General features: G+C 33.7%; 1 protein-coding gene across 1 annotated transcript; it reads left to right on the top strand.

Moving 5' to 3' along the window:
* Nucleotides 1–4,598: 4,598 nt before the first annotated feature.
* On the top strand, nucleotides 4,599–22,679 carry LOC121408055 (core-binding factor subunit beta-like). The gene is made up of 5 exons (XM_041599376.1): nucleotides 4,599–4,950; nucleotides 7,020–7,106; nucleotides 9,293–9,409; nucleotides 20,111–20,227; nucleotides 20,888–22,679. Exons 1-5 carry the CDS (start codon nucleotides 4,642–4,644, stop codon nucleotides 21,011–21,013), a joined length of 756 nt encoding a protein of 251 aa, XP_041455310.1. The 5' UTR covers nucleotides 4,599–4,641; the 3' UTR covers nucleotides 21,014–22,679.
* Nucleotides 22,680–23,205: the final 526 nt, after the last annotated feature.

The raw sequence follows: 23,205 nt of genomic DNA, 5'->3' as shown, positions 1-23,205 counted from the left end.
GGGGCAGGTCCCCCGCTCCCGCCGTCTATATGTGTATAGGTCCTAGTATTGGGGTGTTTGGTTGAAAAGCGTAACATTATCAAATCGATGAGAACGTTGAAAACAGTTTTCAAAGGGAGAATCCAACAAACACTAAGACATTTCGTAAATATCAGATTTAAAATTAATTCATGACATTTTACTTAAAAATTCGCTTAAATTAAAAAAAAACAATGATATGCACATCATGGACAGTGTGCCGATGGGAGAACTGACGGCGACACCCACTCACATTTCTTTATACTATGAGATGAATTATTAAATATTTTGATTTTCTCCTTATTACACAGCGACGCAAAATTGATTTCTCCGAGGGCCTAATTTGGAATTATTATTGTTGTGACCGATTGTGATCTGTATTACTGAATTACTTAAATGTTCAACATTGAAAAAATGAAGTTAACCAATGAATAAAATCAAATGATATCAAATCGTATGTACTTTGATATGATTAAAAGTTGAAATATTGTATAATTCACACGATCAAATACAAAAGCAATAGTGAGTAACACCATCGTCTCTTTTGCATTTCACATAGTTGTACATTGAAATAGATAAGCGAAACTTTAAAGTGTCATATAAACTTTCTGACACATGCGAGATGATAGTATTTTTCTTTCTTTTCATTCAAGTCAACTTTTGTTAGGGTGGACGTATAGCCTTTAAGCGTTGATCAATTTCTGAATGAATGATTTTGATAGCACAGTTCTTATCTTTTTGTAATGATTTATTGTCCGTTCTAAATGTTATTGTTATGATTTATTAGCCAAGAATGATGGACATCCACTCTGCATATAGGCCTACATGGGTTAGGGTCAAAATAGATATGTCTTCCTGCCTCGATATATAGGGAATAAATTCCGGTTGAGGCGGGGAAAGTGTTGCTTTAGAATAAAAAAAGCAACATGTCTATTTTGCGACATTCGTGATTTTACTTAAATGGGAGAGAGAAAAATATATCCCCATAAGATGAATAAATATGAACTTCAAGTAGATGAAAGCATAAATGAAGTCCTGGGTGGGATGAAGTACTTCCCCGTAAAGCAAAGCCGTATGACACGAGTTCCTTTATACACACTCTTCTCATGACTCAACACTTGCGCCCTCTCATCAAGACTTGAAGAACTAGAAGAATTGGACCTGACTGAGACACGTCTCTCTGTTCGCCCTACCAATGACCTTCACCTCAGTCATGACCTTGTGCAGGATTTCTTCTATCATGGTGTCAATGTGGACTCCACGGGTGAAGCACATACCATTCCAATATGACGGCCGTTTATTCATAGTAATCTCACACTTGTTCTCTAAAGAAGTTCGATGTCATTGCTTATTTCAGCATGCAGTGGGTATGATTTCGCTGGTTTGTGTAGGCCTATGTAGGCTACAAACAGTCGGTCCACTTTCCAGATAGTCCAATACCACATAAGCCAAACCCATTAGATCTATATACTGTCAATTTGGTATATTTTTACCGTTTGGTCGAATTTATTCTAACTTATTCTAATTTAGTCCAGTATGTCTAATTTCCTCTTTGTGCAATAATCATAATTCATGTTTACTTTGTCAAAATGAAAATTATGTTCATGGACAATTCATCTATCAGGATAGACTAAATTAATGGTGTTAAACTAAGTGGGTATTATTGGACAAAATGCATACATGTATATAGAGGCCCGAATGGGATTTAGACGAAATGGTGAATAGAGTCAGTTATTCTTAGACCAAACGGTCATGAGGCGAAGTATTTGAAGAAACAAATGGTATATAGCCCATTTAGCATAAGTAGAATGAGACCAAACAGGTAGTAGAGAAAGTGGTTGTAGACCAGTACAGCGCAATGAGCCCCCCCCAAAAAAAAAAAATGCTGAAAACCTACATGCGAGCGAGCGAATTTTACTTTTTAAAACAAAAATCAATTTTCAAAATAGATTTTGACATACCTCTTATATCACATTTCACCCTTTCCCTTCCTTTTTTTCTTGCAGACTTTTTTTTTTGGGGGGGGGGGGAGTGGGAGGTCCATAGCTCCACAGCTCCCCCATCTACACGCAAGTGTTGTAGGCCAATCGGTATCGCTGAAACTAAAAAGCCCAATTGTGCAAAAGCCAAGTACAGATTCCTTTATCCGATGTATATTGGGATCCGAGGTTCTTTTTAAATGTGTCGTGAAACTCGATTAAAAAAAATCTTATTTTCAATTTATTATTTAAAGATGAACCCAAGAGAATGAACAAATTAAGATATTTAATACCGGTGTTAAAAGCAACGGTTGTTTGTTTTAATTCTTAAAAATTATAACATCTTCTGATTTTTTTTTTAGTAAAAGGTTTTTGTCAGATTGCTGATTGTGTAGTGTGAATTTGGTGAAATATTTCCAATAAAGCACTAATATGATTCGGTGGCGAGGCCAAGGTATTTTGATAGGACATGGCAGCATGACCTTTTTTATCTTAAAGAGCAAAATAATGTATTATGATGATAGTTACACGACCTGGCACATTATTTCTAATACTTTCTTCCTTCCCTAGCTTTCTCATGGGTTCTTATATTTTTCTTCATTTTTGATTCATCACGTGAAAAATGAGGATCATGCATCCTGGGATACCGTATGAAAACATCGTAAAAAAATCAGATATTAAATGGAAAACATCAATTTTTTCTTCATTATTGATTCATCACGTGAAAGTTTATAAGAAGGAGCACGCCTCCTGGGATGCAGTATAAAAACATCGTAAGATCAGATTTTACATGGAACTTGACATCCAATTTCTGGCGGATCCACGGGGGGGGGGGACATTTTTTATATATAGATTTGACAATAGACTAACTTGACTGAACCACGTAGTATTGAACAATGCTTATTCCACATATTCAGGGGGGAATAAATCGTTGTTTCACTTGACAATCGGGAGAAAATTAGAATTTTTCATATTTCATACAATAAAATACAGAGGAAATAGTGCATTGATGACGTCATCGGTCTCCTCATTATTTTGTATACCGATCAGGATGTGCTTAGAACTGTTTTCTGAAATTAAGCAAAACTTTAAAATGTCATAACTTTCTTATTTTACATCCGATTTTGATGAAATTTTCAGTGTTATATTTGTTGGGTTTTTCTCTTTTTATTCAAATTATTTCTTTTGTTGGGGTGGACTTGTCCTTTAAAAAGACTACTACTTTTCATGTACTGAAGAGTTGACTTATCTCAACGTATAATTCACCGTTCAGTATATCGTCCTGTCTGCGATTGTTCTATTTGGATGTAATTCCATTTGTCCTTAAGTCAGTTCGTCTGAATACTTGCAATATGTTTTCTCTTATAATTTCCATTATACTCCACCACTCATCAGATTAGAAGTAATGACATAAAAGAAATAGTTATTAAAAGAAAAGGGACTAACACTTAGAAGTATTAAATCAGACATTGGTCATCGGAAAATAGTAATCAGCCAAAGTAAAGCCCAAACACTTTCAAACGCTACCATTTTCTGAGGATCAGCGAAAGTTATTTGATTAAATTGATTGTCAACACGTTTGATATTTGATAGAATTTTTTTCAAATGGAGTTTGAGAATACCATTAGTCTTACACAATTTGTTCAAATAAAACAAGAGAGCGGTAGTGAAAACATTGATTTATGGCGATGATAAAAATCACAATTATGAAATTCACAATTTGCATGAAACTACAAGGAAAATCCGTATAGGGTTTATGCATATTCGGGTGTTTGGATATATTCCTTCAAACCCTTTTTCACTCCGTCATAGATATCAAATAATAATACAATCTTATTGTGCTACTATTTTACAAGACTGATTTACAGTAGATATCATATCATTTTGTAACACAAATTCGACGGGGTCCATTTATGAATTATATAGAAATTGAATATAACAGTACACGAGAGAACGAGACAGCGATGAGTAACAGACGACCATGCATAAAGACTACTCCAGGACTGAGTAAGCATTAGTCAATCATATTGGAATGTCTAAACTGCGGCAGCCTTCGAACAGAGAGGGTAGTCTTTTCCCTTAACGTTCCATTCATATGTGAGAGCAAATCAGTTAATAAAGTTTTTTCTACTGATTAAGGGCATTGTCATTAATTTTATATTCGTAAACTTTTCTCCTCAGTTTTAGACGCCGAATAAAACAAACTGCACTAGCCGCATTATGCACGGCCTTTAAACTTGGAATCCTATTACCATCTCTGCACTTTGATCGGATACGTCCATTAAAAAATAGGGGTAAATAAACATACTGAATAGCATTACACAATAAATGCATCAGTGAATCATAATTATGATAACAAAATATACATGATCACGTATAAAATTTACGAAAAAACAGGTTGACATGTTTAAACAAAATAACTAAACAAAGACCATGGAGTTACACATAATTATAAACCCTTAAGACATAAATGGACTCGCCTACGCCGAAATCGGCTCCCGCCAATCATGGTGATATTGGCCCTGACGTCACAATTGTGGGGGTGGTTATGCTAATAGATCTTCGAGTCATCAATGAATGGGCTCGTCATAGCTTGCACGCAGCGGCGACAACACGAGATCCTTTCTTCAATAAATTCCAGTAAATGTTGAGCAGACCAGCTGTAGTCAGTCGCACGCGTGCTAAGAGCGTTGCACTTGTTCGTTTCGTTTGGGAATTTACAGATAGACATTTCGAGTGTCACTCAAAAGATACACATTCAATTGTTTTTTTGAGGATTCCAGACTGGTCAGTGGAAAAATTACCGTCTTATAACTATTTATTTATTGATTCATTCTTCGTGTGGGGATACACTAAACTTATACCGATGACAACTATGCCCAGAGTAGTTCCTGATCAGAGGAGCAAATTTGAGAATGATGAATTATTTAGGAAGTTGGGCCGAGATTCAGAGGTAAGTCAATCAATTAATATTTTCATGAAATTGTAATTCGCCTTTTTGTAAAGAATAAATTACCCTCACGAATTTAATTGATCCCATGGCGAATATTCAAACATGCAGAAGCAAATTTCATCATTTATGCTACAACTGATCTCTAAGTTTCATCTTTTTATTTGAATGGAATAACGGTTTGTTCCACGCGGTTTTATTGTGAAGAAGAAAACGAAACATAATATACCGCATGATGATGAATATATTCGGTATGTGGTACATACACTGCACTATAATGTTCCGCTTGGCAAAGTTCCACTGCTTATTGCGTAATTTGTAAACTCCGACCCGTATACGAAAACACAATGTTTCCTCTTCCGCGAATTTAGGGCTTTAGGTCAATGACACGTTACAATGGTATCACAATTTCTTGAAGAATAGGTAAACATCATGGTTGTTGACTAAATAACAAGTACGTAAAATACTGTTCAGTATAGTATATCAGTCGAGCCGAATATATGTAAGATTTAACTTTAAGCGTGGGTTGTTTGTAGGAGTGCATGTTTAGTAAGAAAACGTGTATATCCCGGTTTTACTCATCCGTAGTATATAATGACAAAAACATCCTGACTCCATCTAGAGTTTTAGATTACAAAATCAGAAATTTAAATTGTAATGTTTAGATTTCTACCGGTTTCTGTCTGAAGTTCTGATTCAGAGTTTACGAGACATAAATTTGACCTGTGATTTAATACCTAAATGGCGAAGGAAGGATGCAGCGTGAACCTCTACATTTTTATGCTCGTTAAAATTCATTAAATTGCCTTTTCATTTGCAAAGGAAATACCAATTTATATTTTGTATTTGCTAGAAACAAACAAAATTTCAGATTTTCGAAATATGCTTATATCCCCAAAGACAAATTTCAAGCATTTAGGGTCGGTCAGTTTACACTATATTTTACTACCATTTTTGGTGACAGAAATGAGAAAAGTGGCGCGTCGGGTCGTATTTTGTTTTGATTCTAATAAGGACTAAGGTGTAAAATTATTAGGAATGTTACTTGTAAATTATATTTATTCGACAGTTAATCTTAATCGTATCTGAAGCAGAAGTTGTTTGGTGTGGTTGATCCAAACTAAGAGCACGTGTATTCATTTGAGTGGCGCCGAGTCTTTGAGTCACTCTCACGCCGCATTGACGGGGTAGCCACTCCGAGCATTACCCCCTACTCAGAATCTTGGCGGCTCTGCTCCTGGCCCTGTCAGGTTCGTTCGCACTATACCGTGACCCAATCATTATACTGTAGGAGGTCATGCGAATTACAATAGAATCATTGAAGGCAAAGAATTGAATAACACTCTTACAAAGATTTAGAACGTTGATGAATACGAGGAAATCAATATAATTTGTGACATGGAAGGGAGCGCAAAAACACTGATGAACGTGAAGGTCAGAGCGAGACGGCCATGGCAAGACGATCGATGCTGCTCCTTCTTTAGTTTTTATCTGCCATCTTGGAACGCTTCCATATCTTTGAGTTATTTACACGTTATCATACCGAAAAAATTACTCCTATTAATAATGATAGATTCACGCCAATATTTAAGTATGAATTTATTGAAGACGTTTTGCAATTGAGACCATATTGTAAGAGTTTCCCCCTTAAGTTATAGTCTATTTGTGTCTGGGATGGATAGAGAGAAATGAAGAGTACACACTTAATCTTTGTGTTTTTTTTAATAATCAATATACTTTCTACACAAGAAGGCAAAGTGAACAGTTTTACCGGCTCTTTGTTTTAATCATGAGTCCATGATTCTGGAAATAAGACGACATTTTCACATTTATAGGTCACTATGGTGAATATGTCTTCAAGTAATCTTGGTGTAATCATCTCAGGAATGGAGTGGATTTTTTGTTTTTCAAACAGGATTTATCTTTTTATTCTTTTATGAAATAAATCAATACCTGTTTGTGTTAGTGATAGATATTCTTATACATCGCATAATTATATCCTATGTATTTTCACACTTTCTTCACATCTCTCTTCTCTTATTAAAGAAATATATATTTTTGTTTTTGTTTAGATTCGGTACACAGGATACCGTGACAGAGCACAGGAGGAAAGGCAGATGAGATTTGTTAATAGCTGCAGAGAAGGACATGCACAGTTGGTAGGTATTTGAACATAAATAACTAAATTATGAAGATAGAAAGTTTGCAAATAATAGGAAGCAAGATAAGAATGATTACACTAAACACATCCATCCTTAATACTACTGATCATCCAAAAATGGTTATTAAAAAGAGATCTAGATTTGAAAAAAAGTAACATTAAAATGTTGTTCAGAAATTATTTTGTTGATGTGCATATTTGTACATTTCATTAAAAAAATCACAGATTATTTTCATTCATTTCCAAGTTTTATTTCAATTAAAAATTGATTTGCATGTTGTTACATTGACAAAACTTCTCTCCGCTTTCGGGTGAGTGATTGTCTGATTGTTCATATGTTAAAACACAACAGGTAAAGTGCGTGCTGCCGTTAAAAATATGTATCTTGTTGATTACTGATGTATAGAAGTATTATTTCCTTACTATAAATTTCACGTCTCACCAAATATGGTTTGTAAAATACGTCAATAAACATCAAATGTTTTAGTTCTTGCTTCGCATAGAAAATAATGTAAACCGTTTTAATGGAAGTGACCAAGCCAAAGAAAGAATATTGTTGCCATTTTCATCAAGAGTTATCAAAATATGCGCAGTCTCCTCTTGATAACGGTCTTTGTCATGTAAAACAGACGGTAATTAATTGTTCTATATGAACAAGTATAGGTAATGTCTGATATCTCCTTGAAGGGATTAAAGTGGTTTGCCTCGAGGGACAAGATAGGTGCACTCATCACTTAATCCCTCTTTCCGTCACTTTAAATCTCAAGAGACATTCTTGATTAAGGTAAACTATGATAGCTATTCAGTGTTCATCAGATATTACAATTTTCTCGTAGATGATTATTATTGGAATGTCATCAAAGACTCGCAGCAAAAATATCAAACTAAAGCAATGTACATTCTTCCGTTTATGTTTAGTTCAATGTTAAACAAAGTTTAAAATATCCTACATATTTATATTCCAGAATGGATTCAAAGTTGTTTGATTTTTTTAAATAGGCAAGAGTTTGAAAAATCTTTAATACGCGACCGTTTACATAATAATTTTCATTGAAAGCATATAGGCCAAAGACTTATTCCGTTTGCTTTTAAAAGCTACAGAATGTACTGAACAGCTTAATATGACACCCGGTTTCTTCATAAAATGGCGAAAGTTTTAGGGCAGCAAATCATTATAGAGGAGCGATGCATTATGATTTTCATGTTCAATCATTGTTTGAGTCGGTCCAATTGAGTATATATCAGATCAATTCTTAGAAGGGTCCATGATTAGAGACATGGGCATCTCTGCAGAAGAGGCACCCATCGTCTCCATACTTCCCGTGCATTGCCAGCTGATACAAACGTGCCCACCACACCTTCAATCATTCAATCTTCCCTGAGGGCACTCTTGGTATTAATTCTACCAATATGAAAACGTCTTTCACTCAAAAGCAGCTCGAAAAGAGGATAATAATGAAAAATCACGTACCAATGGTTCAAGGTTTTTTTAGAATGATTAAATTCCCGAGTAGTGAAGGACCTCCATTAGCTATATCCTGAGCGTGGCTTGAAGGCCTGAAGCCCGCCGGGGAAGTTCGGCCACGCTCGTCCTTCTCATTGCTCGTTTGTACACGGGTAGAAGCGGCCTTGTTGCTACTAGTGTTTACACAGTCAGGCGACAAAGAACAAATTCAATCTTCTTCCTCTCATTTCAAAAGTACCTTTTATTGTACCGACCCATACTTGAAGAAAATTTTGTTAATCTTGTATGACACGGGTCAGTTGATGGATGTAGAGATTAAGAAGAAATAGAAAACCCTCTCATAAAACTGAGACCAGAACCGAAATAATTACTCGCTTTCTTATTGTTCAAAGTCAAGTTTGAGACGATATTAGTCCTCCCGGCCAGTTAACATATCGTTTTTATGTGATGAACATTACAACGTATCCAATTAAAAGCCTATTGCCCATGTACCATATCAATGAGATGGAGAACAATGGCACTTCTTATATACATGTAGACGACTCCATGACCCTCTTTGGCGACAATGGACAATGATCAATCCATCAAAATTGAACCGACTATAAAGCATAACCGTTGAACCCTCATTCTCCCATGCATGAGAAAAATGATTCAATTTGAAATATTGAAAATAATTTGCAAGGTAGTAATGAGCCATTTGATTTGATTTTGATTTTCAGTCTTTCGTAGCGACGGGTACAAATCTTCACCTTCAGTTCTACCCGAACTCATGGAGTGAAACAACAGACAGAAAGCCAACCAAAGAATATGTCGACTTCGACAAGGAAATCGGAAAAGTAAGTAAAACAAAACAATATGTCAAAGTCATATTGATGAAGAATTGGGAGAACATATCTTTTTAATTCTGAAGATGTTCGTCATCGCGTGTTTATTTTTTTATTTATCTATTTTATTTAGTAAATATCTTTATTTAGAATAACATACTCAGACTGACTGTGTTTTTTTTCAGCAGGGTCCCGAGAACATAAAATAACAATAGATATATAAAAGATAGTTTAAACAAATGATTAATTCAATACTTCAAAATCAGAAAATCAGAAAAGTCACTAATACAAAAATTGTTCAACATAACATAATGAATTCATAAGGAATCGGTGAAATGAAAAATACATCAATAATTCAAAATATTTCAGTTGTGATTTATCTCGTGAACATGAATATATTGGTATTCGAAATAAAATATTTAAACACAGGGTAACATTTGAAATTCATTAATCATTGAACAGATACACCGTAAAAACTTTTCTCAATATTGCTCAGGTGGGAACATTTTGTTCCCACACATAGTCAAACACATAGTGATGTGTCAGGTTTATACAATGTGGAATGAGAATTTAAAAACGGAAAGTCGACTTTTACCTAAATTTGCTTCTCATACACGAATAATTACAGTTTACCAGATAATTTATTTATAGTGCAAGTTCATTCATTCTATAAAAGTTTGTTTAAAATTCATATTTCAATTCTTAACATCATCTACATTTGTGTTCAACTTTTTCACAAACTCAGAAGAAATCACTTTATTGGTAAAAATATCATGGTAAAAATTCAGATAATTATTTTGCAGATTAAATTATTATGTATAAACCTTGATGTTAACTTTAAAAAAAAAACTAAATGATTATTCATCATTACTTTTCAGAATAATATGAAATTACGCCGTGCTTTGGCTATATTTGAACCCGGTCATTTGACATGTTTCAAAACTTTGGAATTCCTTTTAATGATGATACCTGGACTATGAAGTATGAATGCATGTTTTTTTAGAGCGGTTGTCACAAAATTGTACATTTTTGGCTGCTTCTCTGGACTCACAAAGAGCAGTAAATGGCACTTCCGATATGATTTATAAAAATGCGGTATAGACCACAAAATAGGCTCATCCAAATCCTAGTAAAAATGTTTCCCCTGCATCACTAGTTTATTTCATAGCGATTTGCCACAACCTTCGTTAAAGCTTCGATTTTATTATACGAATCAGCTTCGAAGTACATGTAGTATTAATCTCGAGTGTATCATTCTGAATTAGACGTTTGGCTTGTTTGTCAGTTATAGTTTACTGTCTTGTGAAAAATGTTGAATATCTCTTCAAAAGTAGTGGATGAAATGTCGGAGATTCCTAAATATTATTTAGTATTTCTCGACATCTACCATGTCTACATTTAACACATGCAGTAAGGGACGCGAACAGAGGGATTTGATATACATGTATCTTGCTTTTCTCAGCAACTGCACTGTGGATCTCTCCAAAAATAACCCCAAAATATATTTTTCAAGAACAGTACAGTTTTACGCCAATACTTTCATCTTTATTTTTGATGAGCAATAAAGAAAAATAATTGATTTATAATTATAGATTCATGTCTTGGTAACAACAACGGAGAAGAAATCTGGGACAGATAGATTTATTAGTGTGGGGTATAATTTGAAATTATTTAAACATAACAATAAAGGAAGGACAGCGTCAATTCATAATTATGAATGTTAGCAAGAATGAAATATCTTTGTTTTCAAATTGCTGATTTCAGGTCCAATTTTGACATTGGAATAACGTTCGTGATCACTCACTTATTTCTCTGTCATAATTCATAGATTTGAGAATAATAATTCATCAGTTTGTGTAAGCCTGCCGAGGCCGTATATAATTCAATTAAACCTTTCTGTCTTTAACAAAACTATTGGAATATTAGATTGAGAATAATGCGAGGCATCTCAAGTTTCCACGTGTTTGTCCAAACGGGTTCCACCTTTTATAATTGCGTGTCATGGACAATAAATCTACTCGGGAAGCGATCTTGACCCGCTTACAGTGACCCATAAACATGGTCACTTAAATAACACCAGCGGTCGTTTAGGACGGACAGTCCATCGATACAAAGACCATATTCTTATATAGGCTATTTGACATTTTTCAGGGGCCGAGGGGGGCTCCAGCCCCATTTTTTTTTCTTAAAAAAAAAACCGTGTACAAGAAAAACCGGAAACACAATGACGATCTGATTGTGATTTTTTTTGGCGTGGTCAGCCCCCCCCCCCCACTTTCAAAAAAAAGTTCCGCTGCCACTGTTTTAGGGGAATCTTTAAGCTGATAATGGATGACCTATATAAGTATAAAATTATGCTCATTTCGATGCCAAGCCTGCATTCTGCTTCAAAAGAGATTTTGTGAAAATGAAATTTGAAAAAAAAGGAATTATGTCCATGGTCACCACAGTATACAGATATGATGAACAATCATTTTTTTAAAACACAAGTCCACCCCAACAAAAAATTGATTGGAATAAAAAGAGAAGAATCCAACAAGGATAACACTTAATTTTTTTTTATCAAAATCGGATGTAAAACATTTTAAACTTTCGCTTGATTTCACAAAAGTAACAGTTATGCTCATCCAGGTCGGTATGTAAATGAGAGTAACTGACCTCATCCACTCACTATTTCTTTGCATTTTACTGTATGAAATAATTTTTTCCTCATTGTCAAGTGAAGCAATGATTGATTCCTCCCTGAACATGTGGAATTAGCATTGTTTGATTCTTTATGATTCAGACAAGTTGGTCTTTATTGTAAAATCTGTTTAAAAATGAAATATGATCAAACAATGAAAGAAAAAACAAAAGAAATCGTGAATGACATAATCGACTATCTCATTTGCATGTCACTGAATACTGCATGCACACTATTTTGTGAAAACTTTCGAAACTTTCTTAATTTACATCCGATCTTGATTAAATATCCAGCGCGATGCTAGTCTGATTTTTCTCTATTTATTCAAAATCAACATTTTCTAGGGTGGTCTTGACCTTAAAAAGGACGTATACATAAAAGCAAAACATCAAATATGTACAGAACAAGCTGACTAAACTACCTCATAGTAGAGAAAACAGAAAAAAAGTAAGAAAATGCAAATGCATATAAATATGCGCTCTAGCATGTATAAATTCCATTCGAAAATTTGTCGATTGCAAACACGATAAACAAAGAAATGGAAAGAAGAAGAAAATCATTGAATTACATTAACTGCATATTATCTTTGTGATTATAATTACTTAAGTATGATGAAGAAAGTTGATTAACATGCATATCCAATTCAATTCAATGCAATTTCAATTCAATTTTGATTATTTCACTTCCATCAAACAAAAACAAATTGTATACCATATATAAACATAAGTATTTGTATCCGTTGCAAAGAAACAAAAATAATAATACATATGTTGTGAAAAACACTTACACAATTTGGGCAACACATTGGAGGTTTTAAATAAGTATACTATTTTTCAATAGAAATTAAATTAAGATGGAAATGGAGGGACCCACTAAAAAGCAATGCTTGTACAATGTGGGCCCCTCAAAAATAGATAACAAAACAAATAACAAAGTACAAATACAGACATGAGAAAAAACATAAATGAGAGAGAAATAATACAAAATAAATACGAAGTTATCAAAAAATATAGTTTGTATAGGACAAAGCGACCCGTCCTAAAATATATCCAAAGAACTTTGGAAACAGAAGGAAAATCTGAAGAAAAAAATGTAACAATTGAATGAAAATCTACTACAAAACGACATATATATACGGTCACAATAATATTGTCACTAGCATGATTAGTATGACAGAAAAGACACAATTGATACAACCACCTAAACATCCCTAAACCTGCATGCCTCTTCCATCCTTACAAACGTCTTTATCGACTGTGTATACTAGTAAAATGCGAATATGAAAATGTACAGGTATTCATAAAACTACTAGTATAATTAATCATTAAGCATAAAACTCAAGGCGATTGAAAGTAAGTTTGAAATTAAAGCAGTGACCTAGGGGTAAAATACGAAAACAAATCGGTAAATAGTCTAAATACAGTCATAATAGAAATACATTTATAAACCGCCGTTGTGCTTTTTAATGGTTATTTTGAATCCACTTAATACTAAATGATCAATCATAATTTTTGCAACGGAAATTCAATAACTCTTTGATTCGCTGAGACAGAGAATTGTAAGTTCAAGAAACAATTGGAAAGGAAACATAAATATATTTGATTTTATGAAACAGGCTGATGATATTAGAATGAAAAGGTTAATGTCTAGCCGTAGGGGTAATTCCTGCATAATAATAATGAAGATTATGCACGAACGGTTATTTTTTGTGGTGCTTTGTAAAATCGCAACAATAGAGGAAAACTCGAGGGCGGAAATGCATTTTGGTGATTTTCATGGGGGGATAATTTTTCTGAAAGTGATCATGTTTAATAGTGGCTGTCAATGAGACGGGCTATTAATCATTTTTGGTGGAGGTATTGTTGGAATCCCTATGACGGTTTCTATGTGTCGATGAACTCGTTTTATTAGCTGTACACAGTCTTCAGCATATCCTGTTTTTGATAATTTTTAGTGTATTCTTTAGAGTGTCTCATTTCCCCCATATCGTTCTCTATTTTCCTCTGTTTTCCTAATCTTTGGCGAAATTCAGTTTCCACAGCGAAAATTCAAACCGGAATCTCAACTTAGATATTTGCATATGCCTATATATTTAACTGTAGGTTGTTTTATAGTCCTCTATATTCAGATATTTAACACATTCACATCTGTTTAGGGCCTACTCGGAAATAGACGTCCATCATAACATGTGATCAATTCAAAAGCTCGGCCAAAGCTCTCCTTTGGCTGTTGAACATGCATGAAGAAAAGTGAAATTCGCAGCTTTTTAGTGGCATTTTACTGGCCGTGATCTTTCAGGGGAATTATGCCTATAATTGGCAATTTTAATATATTTTCAGTTTTTTACGAAATTGGTCTTTGTTTTAGCGTACTCGGGGCCTGATATTCTTCCTTGGTTTTAGAAGTTTCATACTTTCATTTCAATGAAAGTTAAAGATGATGGAACTTAAATTTTAGACAATCCAGTCTTAGCCAATTTCGTTTGTACCATGATCCATAAAATTGGAAGATCACACGCGAGTTCCACTCCACACTCTAATTGGGATTTAAAATAAATCCATGTGGACTGTATATAGTTTAATAGGGACCAATCGAATTTGGGGTTTAAAGGACAAGTCAACCCCACCAATTGGAATAAAAAGAGAAAATCCATCAAGCATAACGCAGAAAATTTCATCAAAATCGGATGTAAAATAAGAAAGTTAAGACATTTTAAAGTTGCGCTTCATTTCACAAAACAGGCCTAAATACACATCTCGGTCGGTATGCAAATGAGGGAACTGATGACATCACCCACTCACTATTTCTTTTGTATTTTATTATATGACATATGAAATATTTTTATTTTCTCGTCATTGTCATGTGAAATGAAGTTTCATTCCTCCCTGAACACACGAAATTCCATTATTTTAACATTTTGTGGTTCAGGCAAGGAGGTCCTAATTGTCAAATTCGTAAAAATTGAAATAGTGTATAATTCAAACAATTAAAAAACAAAAGAAATAGTGAGTGAGTGACATCATCGACTCTCTCATTTGGATGTAACTGACTCGTTCATATAACTATTTTATGAAAAATAAGCGAAACTTTGAAATTTCATAATTTTCTTACTTTACATCCGATTCACTGTGCTTGTCTGATTTTTCTCTATTGATTAAAATCAACATTTCTGATGTGGACTTGATCCTTAATTTTAATCTCAAAATTTATTTTTAAACCTCAAGCCAAGGGATTTGAATCCTCTGAGATTTAAGAATGTATCTTATAGGATTATAACTAAATCCAAAATTCGATTGTCCCTAATTAGTATATACTGTCCACCTGGATTTATTTTAAATTCCAGCAATTTAGAGTGCAGTATCAACTGTTTCCGTTTGATGAATACGACGGCTTGAATAAGCAAAGCCAATTCATAGACGAGATGTAAATTTCTCCTCTTTGACACTTGTCTATTATTTTGGGTCTGTATTTGGTCTTCACGGAGTCGTGCACGAATCACGCCACACTACCGTATCCATTATGCTGGTAAATTAACTATTGTTCGTTTCTCCGTGTATGGAGTCGTGCATTGCCTTCCACTTTAAATTGGCTGAACATCAGCGGAAGTTGGGCTTGTAATCAATTGAAATAAATGGGTATTCATTTGTGATTGAGCACTGAATATGAGTAGAAGCTCTCTTTGGACAATCGTATTATCCACCGTTACTGGTGTTCGGGGCATGGTGCTTCTCCTTGTTAACAGCGATATCGCGATTAGGAGAGATACAGCGGACATTGACATCGGTTCTAGCCGGAAGTCAGCCAGCAGGGATTCGAAGAAAACCGTGTAAAATAGCGTGTTATACGATGACGGAATCTCTCCGCCCGTCCGCCCCCGCAGACCAGTACCAGACTCTATCGACATGGTAGCTTCTATTACCCCCATAGAGACGTGTCTCTCATACCAGCATGGTGTGCATATTGTAATAAAATTATTAACCCCCAACTTTCATAGAAAAGGGAAATACGACCTTCTGTTTCTCGGCATGAAGCCATTACACTTTCCTTCCAAACAGAAATTATTGTATATAGAAATTCACGGCGTGTTGTGGCGTTAATTATAAGCTTCAGATTTAAAGGAATGTTAGATTGATTTACGGTATTCTAAGCTCTTTGTCAGGAATGGAATTTGATGGAATTTTCATGGATTAGTATCGTTGCGATTGCATGGGAAATTGATGCTAAATTTAGTCATCTTTAGATCTGTTTTCCATAGACTTTCTTATTGAACACTGTTCTCTAGTCTTACAATTCATCATTTTATAAACATCGGTGATAGAATTTATGTAATATATAAAACATTATGATGATCATTTTTAATAAATTCTAAGAGCCAACGATCGACTTGATGGGCCATTAGTGGAAGCCTACGTGTAGGCCTAGATACTGTTACTGTCCATTGTAACTACCAGTGCGTCATAATTTCTCGGAAACAATATACTACTTTACGGTGAGAGAGGGCGTTATGCCCTTTCAGCCTTTGTGCACCACAGATGCGTATACCAGGTAAATTGATCTTTTATCTTGAAGGAGCTTATATCATCGTTTTGAATGTATATTACAATGCATGGCGTAATTATTATGGTGTCTTGGACTGGTTAATGTAATTTGTTAAAAACGAAGCGTCTTTCGTTAATTACTGGTAAAAGATGATCAAATGAGAAAAAAAAACGACCACTCGCGTTTTCTCAGCTGTATGCGAATAATTACTTTCTTGATTATATGCACTTCATATACATTGGTGTATGGTTTATATCAGAGTAATTGGATGAGACCAGTGATCATAGAAAACTTTCTCCACAATAAAGCCTTCCTTTATAAGAATCAGAATGCATTTGAATTCAAATCCCATCCATGACGTAATTTCTTTCAGCAAGAAATGGAACCACATTGTGCTGCACCTAACCCAGGTAAATGTGATGGGTACCTGACAAAATTAACTGAAGTGCAGCTTGTGCGATGTAAAACTGGTCGACAGGTTAAAACAGGGGTAATGATATCTCAAATCCTGTAAGCGCATATAGATATTATATCAAAATCTGTGCAAGAACTGCTTATTACTCATCGATAAGAATTATAAACTCGTGAAAATAAAGCAACCGAATCTTTTAGTGCAATCGCGAATCTTTAAGTTCTACAGAACAAAGATAGCATACGCCATTTTCTTGATCGACACATTTTCATATCTTGAAGAAAAACATTTAACCTTAATGACCCGTTATTTCAAAATTGAATTAAATGATTAAAATGTATTCATCCATGTGCCCCCACCTATACCTTCCAAATTTTCATCATGTTTCGTGTCTTTGCGTAAAATTTATGATATACTAGTAATGGTAATAATGAACAGTGATCTAGACTCCAGGAGGATACAATCTGAGATTACGAAAAATCTGTAAGAGCCTGCATGTTTGATCGTTTGAATTACTTTCTAGGATCGCTTATTTTTTTATCACTCTTTCGTTTACACTTCTTTTTCTTCAAAATTTCGATTTCAATGATATAAATGTATTAATTTCAGACAAAAACATTCAATCAAAATGTATGAAACAATAGTATTAATGACTTTCAACTCAAGACAGGTGGAACATAAATCAAAATACGTCAAGAACCAGCATGCTCATGAATAAATAATCAATAACTCAAGTTAAACCTAACTTTAATTAGTATTGTGCTCCGCCATTTCCGACAAATTACCACCAAACACATGAACACATTGAAATAATGAATAAATTAATTTCATGGATCGTTACCGTTCGACGCCCCATGTGTGTGTGTATGTGTAATGCAATTTAGGTAAAAGCTGGCTGCCTTAGATTTAGTTCTCATTCAGTCAATCCGCGGGAAATCTTTGAATACTATTCTCTTTTCTTTTGCTTTTTGTCTGTTTGTTCATTTCTTTTTCTATCTATCTTTCGTTCATCCATTCATTCCTTCCTCTCTTTGTGTCATTCATTCTTTCTTTCTTTTTCTTTCTTTCTTTCTTTTTTTCTATCTTTTCTTTTCTTTTTTGCCTGCTTTCTATAATTTTCCGTCCTTTTTATTACTTCTTTTGATATTGTATTTCTAAAGAATGTCATGCGCTACGATACATGTTCACAGCTTCGATAAGTTTTTTACGAGATCGTGGACATGGTGGACATAATTCTAATTTTGAATAACTGGGTATATTTTCTACAAAAGTTCAGCATTTTATTTCACCTATACATGACTGAATAAAGAAAAAAAATGATTTAAGAGTAACTGTTTTACAGTTATTAAGTATGAAAATTTGGTTGATGGATTGAGAAAAAAAAAACTGATCTCAAATCTTTGTTTGGGAGAAAAGAAACAGTTGAGTAAGGCATTTTAGTGCTAATTTTGAGAATGGAATAAAAATATGCCATCTTTTAAAATATTCGAAAATGAATTGAAAATCAATAACCTAAAATAGGGCACTATAAACATGGTAGAGAGTTTTCTCTATTCTTATCAATCCTTTCCTTTTCTTTTTCAATTCATATTTTGTTTTGATAGTTGCTTAATGTACTGTCTATTTTAATCTAGTTGCTTCATGTACTGTCTATTTTAATCTTTTTACATGTTCTTTAAATATGATTATGTGATACTATGTCAAATAAATATGACAAATGGAAGTGCGAAATAGGATAAAAATGAATTTAATGGAATTAATTCATCTATCTTTATTTAGAAATATATTGTATAGTAGGAAAACAAATTTGCAGCACTTTATGATAAAATATTTTCTGGTATAATTTTCAGCATCTAGTGCAAATCTGTTTTTTATATTATCTGTATTTTTTTCTACACTTTCAATGTGAAATGCATTGACAATTATTGTTATGAGGCCTATATCGATTAAGGAGATTATTTAAACATATTATGAGACTGCTAGCCTAAAGCATGCAGCAGCTATCAAAATGCAGACTATATAGGCGGGGCATACCCCCGACAGTGCAAGCCGAGATTGTGCTCTCGCAACACTGAAGCGAAAAATCGCAGCTTTTGCGTGGACTACCCCATTAGAAACTACTATCGCTATTCAAGAGATAGAGATGTGTGGCGTTGTATTTACCCTGTATAAATACACAAAAAGAGGAATACGTTAGAAATGATTAACAATTTGAATACAACAATTCCAAGGTTGTAGGTTGTTTGATAACATGCATGATCACGTCTATAATCACACAATTGAGGGCATTGTGTTCAATACAGTGTCAATATACATCTCTATAATGATTTAGATTTTTCAATGCGTGCATGGTAGATATTTGAATAACAATAATAAACAAATACTCCGGATACGGAAATGGCCAAATTAGCAGAACATACACCATTATTATACCTAATACCTTCACTGCAGGGAGTCGATTTTGGGGTTAGAATTTAGCAAAGTAAATTAAAAATGAATGATAATTGCGGGGAATGTCTTAGTAATCTTGCCGTACCTAATTAAACCATACAGACTAAAGTATTTTGCGAATCATTTCATTAGTATAAAAATTTCCTTAATGATAATATTTTTTTTGTATTGATTGGCGTCAAGAAATAATTTCCTTCATGTATTTTGTCATTAGTCAATTCACAATTTGAATGTGTTCCGATGATAACGACATCTTCATGCCGGCCTATCATGATTATACCCGCGCACAGTCGTCTTTTTTCTGATTGGTTATAATTCCGCTTTTTGGAAAATAAGTATAATTTCTGGTAGCGTGGTAAGCTATTCAAATTTCCATTCATCTTCAAATCATTATAAAACTATAAAGCCCCAAAATCGTAATTAAAATGTAGGAAAGAAATATAGTGCCCATTCATGGCTTATAATATTCTAATTAATTAAGAATAAAAGTAGTCCATGAAATATACATTCGGTTTGTAAACGTTATAATTTTATCATGACTTCTAATAGAATATGTATTGCTTGGTCATTCTTTGATCATCATACAAGATGTGAACCAAATTTTATTCGTTTTCATATTTTTCTGCAGGTCTGCCTGAAGTCGCAGTTCATCTTAAATGGAGTATGTGTAATATGGAGGGGTTATATCGATCTCAACAGGCTTGATGGTGTCGGTCATGTTGAATTTGATTCTCATAGAGCGAAGGTAATATTTCACACAGCCTCCGTACATTTATATAAGTTACCTCAATGTTTGAACTGTAAGTAATACGCAGTTTGCCCTCCCTGCCGTTTCCTCTATCAAACTAAAAAAAAAAGAAGGTAGATTCCAATGAGGGGACATGACATCATATTGGTTAGGAGCATCAGCAGTTGACAATTTTGATGAGAATGGTTAGATATAGTTTAGCTACAGGATATACTATTGATGAAAGCGTACTTGGGAAAATGCAGATTCATGCTAAGTTAGTACTGCCTTGGAGGCTGTTAACATGATGTATGTTGTAACAAGGGGAATTCTCATTTGAACTTTGAAATAATCTCGTTTTAGCATGAATGAATCATCAGAGAATGACCTTTAAAGGGACAAACGGCAGCGTGGAGTTTTTTCTTCTTTGTGTTGTTTTACACTGCTTTTGACACGGTTTAAGGGATGAAGAAAGTGGATAAATTGGTGAGCTTTACGTAATGGTATTTGATTAAGTAATTCAGTCATCATTACATCATTAGAGTAAGATTAGAATAGAATATTTCAGAACTATCATCGTCATAGCAGTTGATGATTGTGATGACATAAGCCTAATGACCTTTTGGGAAACAACCGTTTCTGGTTAACCAACGCTCATGTTTTTCTTTTCAATAACAGGAAGAAGATGAAATATACCGCGCCACAATGGAACAGCAAAACAGGAGACTTCGGGAGTTTGAGGAGAGAACGATGTTACATCGAAAAGAATTTGAACAACAAGTTGGAAGAGAGGTGAGCACGTGAGATTGTCCCAACAAAAAATATCACTTTGCAATGCCATAGAATATTCCTTGTGTTAAAATATCGGACTTTGTCATGGACTTGGCGCGCCGAGGGAGAGAGAGAGTGATGATTAGGGTTCACCAATGTTCGCGCCACTGCTACAAAGTGTCTTCTGAAATGGTTGTATTTTTGATAAGTTTCTCGTCCAGATTTTGCGATTTTATTTCGTCTTTTCAGAAGAGTGCCAGGGAGGAATGGAGTGTTGGATGTCGTTGGTTTTTTTTCAACTGAAAGAACTATTTTTGTCTGTGTATTTATGTATATTTATAGATAAAAACAACTTTGAAATGTTATGATGGTTGATGTATATAAAGGGATAATTTATTTAAGTTACAAAATAATGTATGAAAGAAACTGTTTTTTTTAATGTAGGTATTTAGAGTTAGAATAGAATATTTCTTTTTTTTGTAGCAGAACCAACAGTGAAGTGGCGATATTTGCAAATTGGTTGGATTATTTAGTATTATTATTGATATTTTGTCGGCAATAAGACAAAAGTACATTCTTGAATAAAACATTGGTCAAAATAATTCACATATCGGTGAATACGTGTCCGACAAAAAAGAATAACTTGTCCAAATCAACCAAATTATTTCTTGAAAATTTACCGAACCATGGTTCATGTTAAGACATTTTCACCAACAAATTTGTTATTTTGACTATTTTTGAAGGGTGTAAATGTGAAGCATGTTTGCATGAAGAAAGTACACCTTTAGTTTATGCAATACTACAAACTTTAAACTTTATTTTGGCATTTCACCAGTTAGTAGTATCGATTGCTAGTTACATGTTCTTTCGCACATTGTGGAAATTGATCATGAAGTATATAGTTGATTAAATGTGATACTTTATCATGTTCTGTATATAACTCAATTTCTTCTGGAAGAAATTTCAACATTATTTTAATATTTGTACTGAATACATTTAATGTGTATATTTGAAATTTCCATTGTGTTTTTTTATTGCTGATAAAGATATAATTTAATTTCTTGTTTTTTTTCGACCAAGTCAAAACGTTGACTTATTGTTTGATTATTTCATACAAAGATAACTTAAAACAGAATATATTTTATGCTTTTTATGGAGAAACCCACGAAATTCACCTGAGTATGTTTCTAACCGTATTGATCTTGAAAAAATATAATTTTACTTTGATATCCTAATTTCTTTTTAGAAAGAATTAATTGTTATTTTACGTCCTTATCTGAAATAAGTATTTAATTTCAATCGTAAAAACAACTGAGCGTATAAGTAGTTCGGAAACATTCACGATAACTAGTATTTATGATATATGCAAATGTTTTCAAAAAACCTATTCGAATTGAGATATGATTAATTGGATTAAGATACTGAAATTTAGTAAATAACCTAGCTGAAATTCCCCATGTTATCGTGGAATAATGGTAATGAAAGAGATATCCATTGGATATGTATGTGGTTGTGATGCTGGACATGATTTTAAGAAGAATGCAAGTGAAATTCCTACCCATTTTTGTTATTGAAGGGCAGATCTTTTGTCAATATACCAGTCTTCCCATTTTTATGTGTAATTTTTCTTCGACGAAATGAAAGAGAAGTATGTGTGAAATAAATTATGTACAAATTACATTTCTTTTCATAACGTGAATGTGTGTTATCTTTTTCTTATTTGCGTCAGTAAACTTCATTTTGATAGAGTAACCCGAATAATCTAATGAAGATATTAGTTAGCTGTATGTTTTTAAGAAAGCATTTTCATTGCAGATAAACAACATAAATTTGCAATATATCATTTGTTATTGATGGATTGTTACATATATGATGATTCCAAATTTCCACTTGTAAGCTTTAAAGCGGAAAAAGATCCAATTTATTATAATCGTTAGCAGAATGGGAAAACATTATATTTGCTCATAAAATAATGCAATTTAGATTGGGAAATGCATTTTCCTTCAATAATGGTAGTTTTACGCAAGACCTAATTCAAACGACAGTACTTTTCAAAAAGTGCTTAGAATACCAATTTTTAGGTCGGAATATCAAAAATGTTCAGCTCGCGCTTCGCGCTCGCATTATTTAATCGTTTAAAATGCGTATCGTCTTGTAATGGCTAACTGCATGCAAAATTCCTTAATGGTCCCTTTTCGATCAGGTCAGAACGCTAGTAATCATCT

The sequence above is a fragment of the Lytechinus variegatus genome, chromosome 2 (genome assembly GCF_018143015.1).
Source record: "Lytechinus variegatus isolate NC3 chromosome 2, Lvar_3.0, whole genome shotgun sequence".
NCBI lineage: Eukaryota > Metazoa > Echinodermata > Echinoidea > Temnopleuroida > Toxopneustidae > Lytechinus > Lytechinus variegatus.
The sequence above is the reverse complement of the archived record's forward strand: the minus strand, read 5'-3'. Positions and strand labels throughout refer to the sequence as shown.

Excerpts from the sequence above, each read along its gene's own strand:
- LOC121408055 (XM_041599376.1), top strand. The coding sequence starts at position 4,642 with ATGTTGAGCAGACCAGCTGTAGTCAGTCGCACGCGTGCTAAGAGCGTT. Across the intron at positions 4,951-7,019 it reads AGTTGGGCCGAGATTCAGAG|ATTCGGTACACAGGATACCG; the intron begins GTAAGTCAATCA and ends GTTTTTGTTTAG. Across the intron at positions 20,228-20,887 it reads TTGATTCTCATAGAGCGAAG|GAAGAAGATGAAATATACCG; the intron begins GTAATATTTCAC and ends TTTCAATAACAG.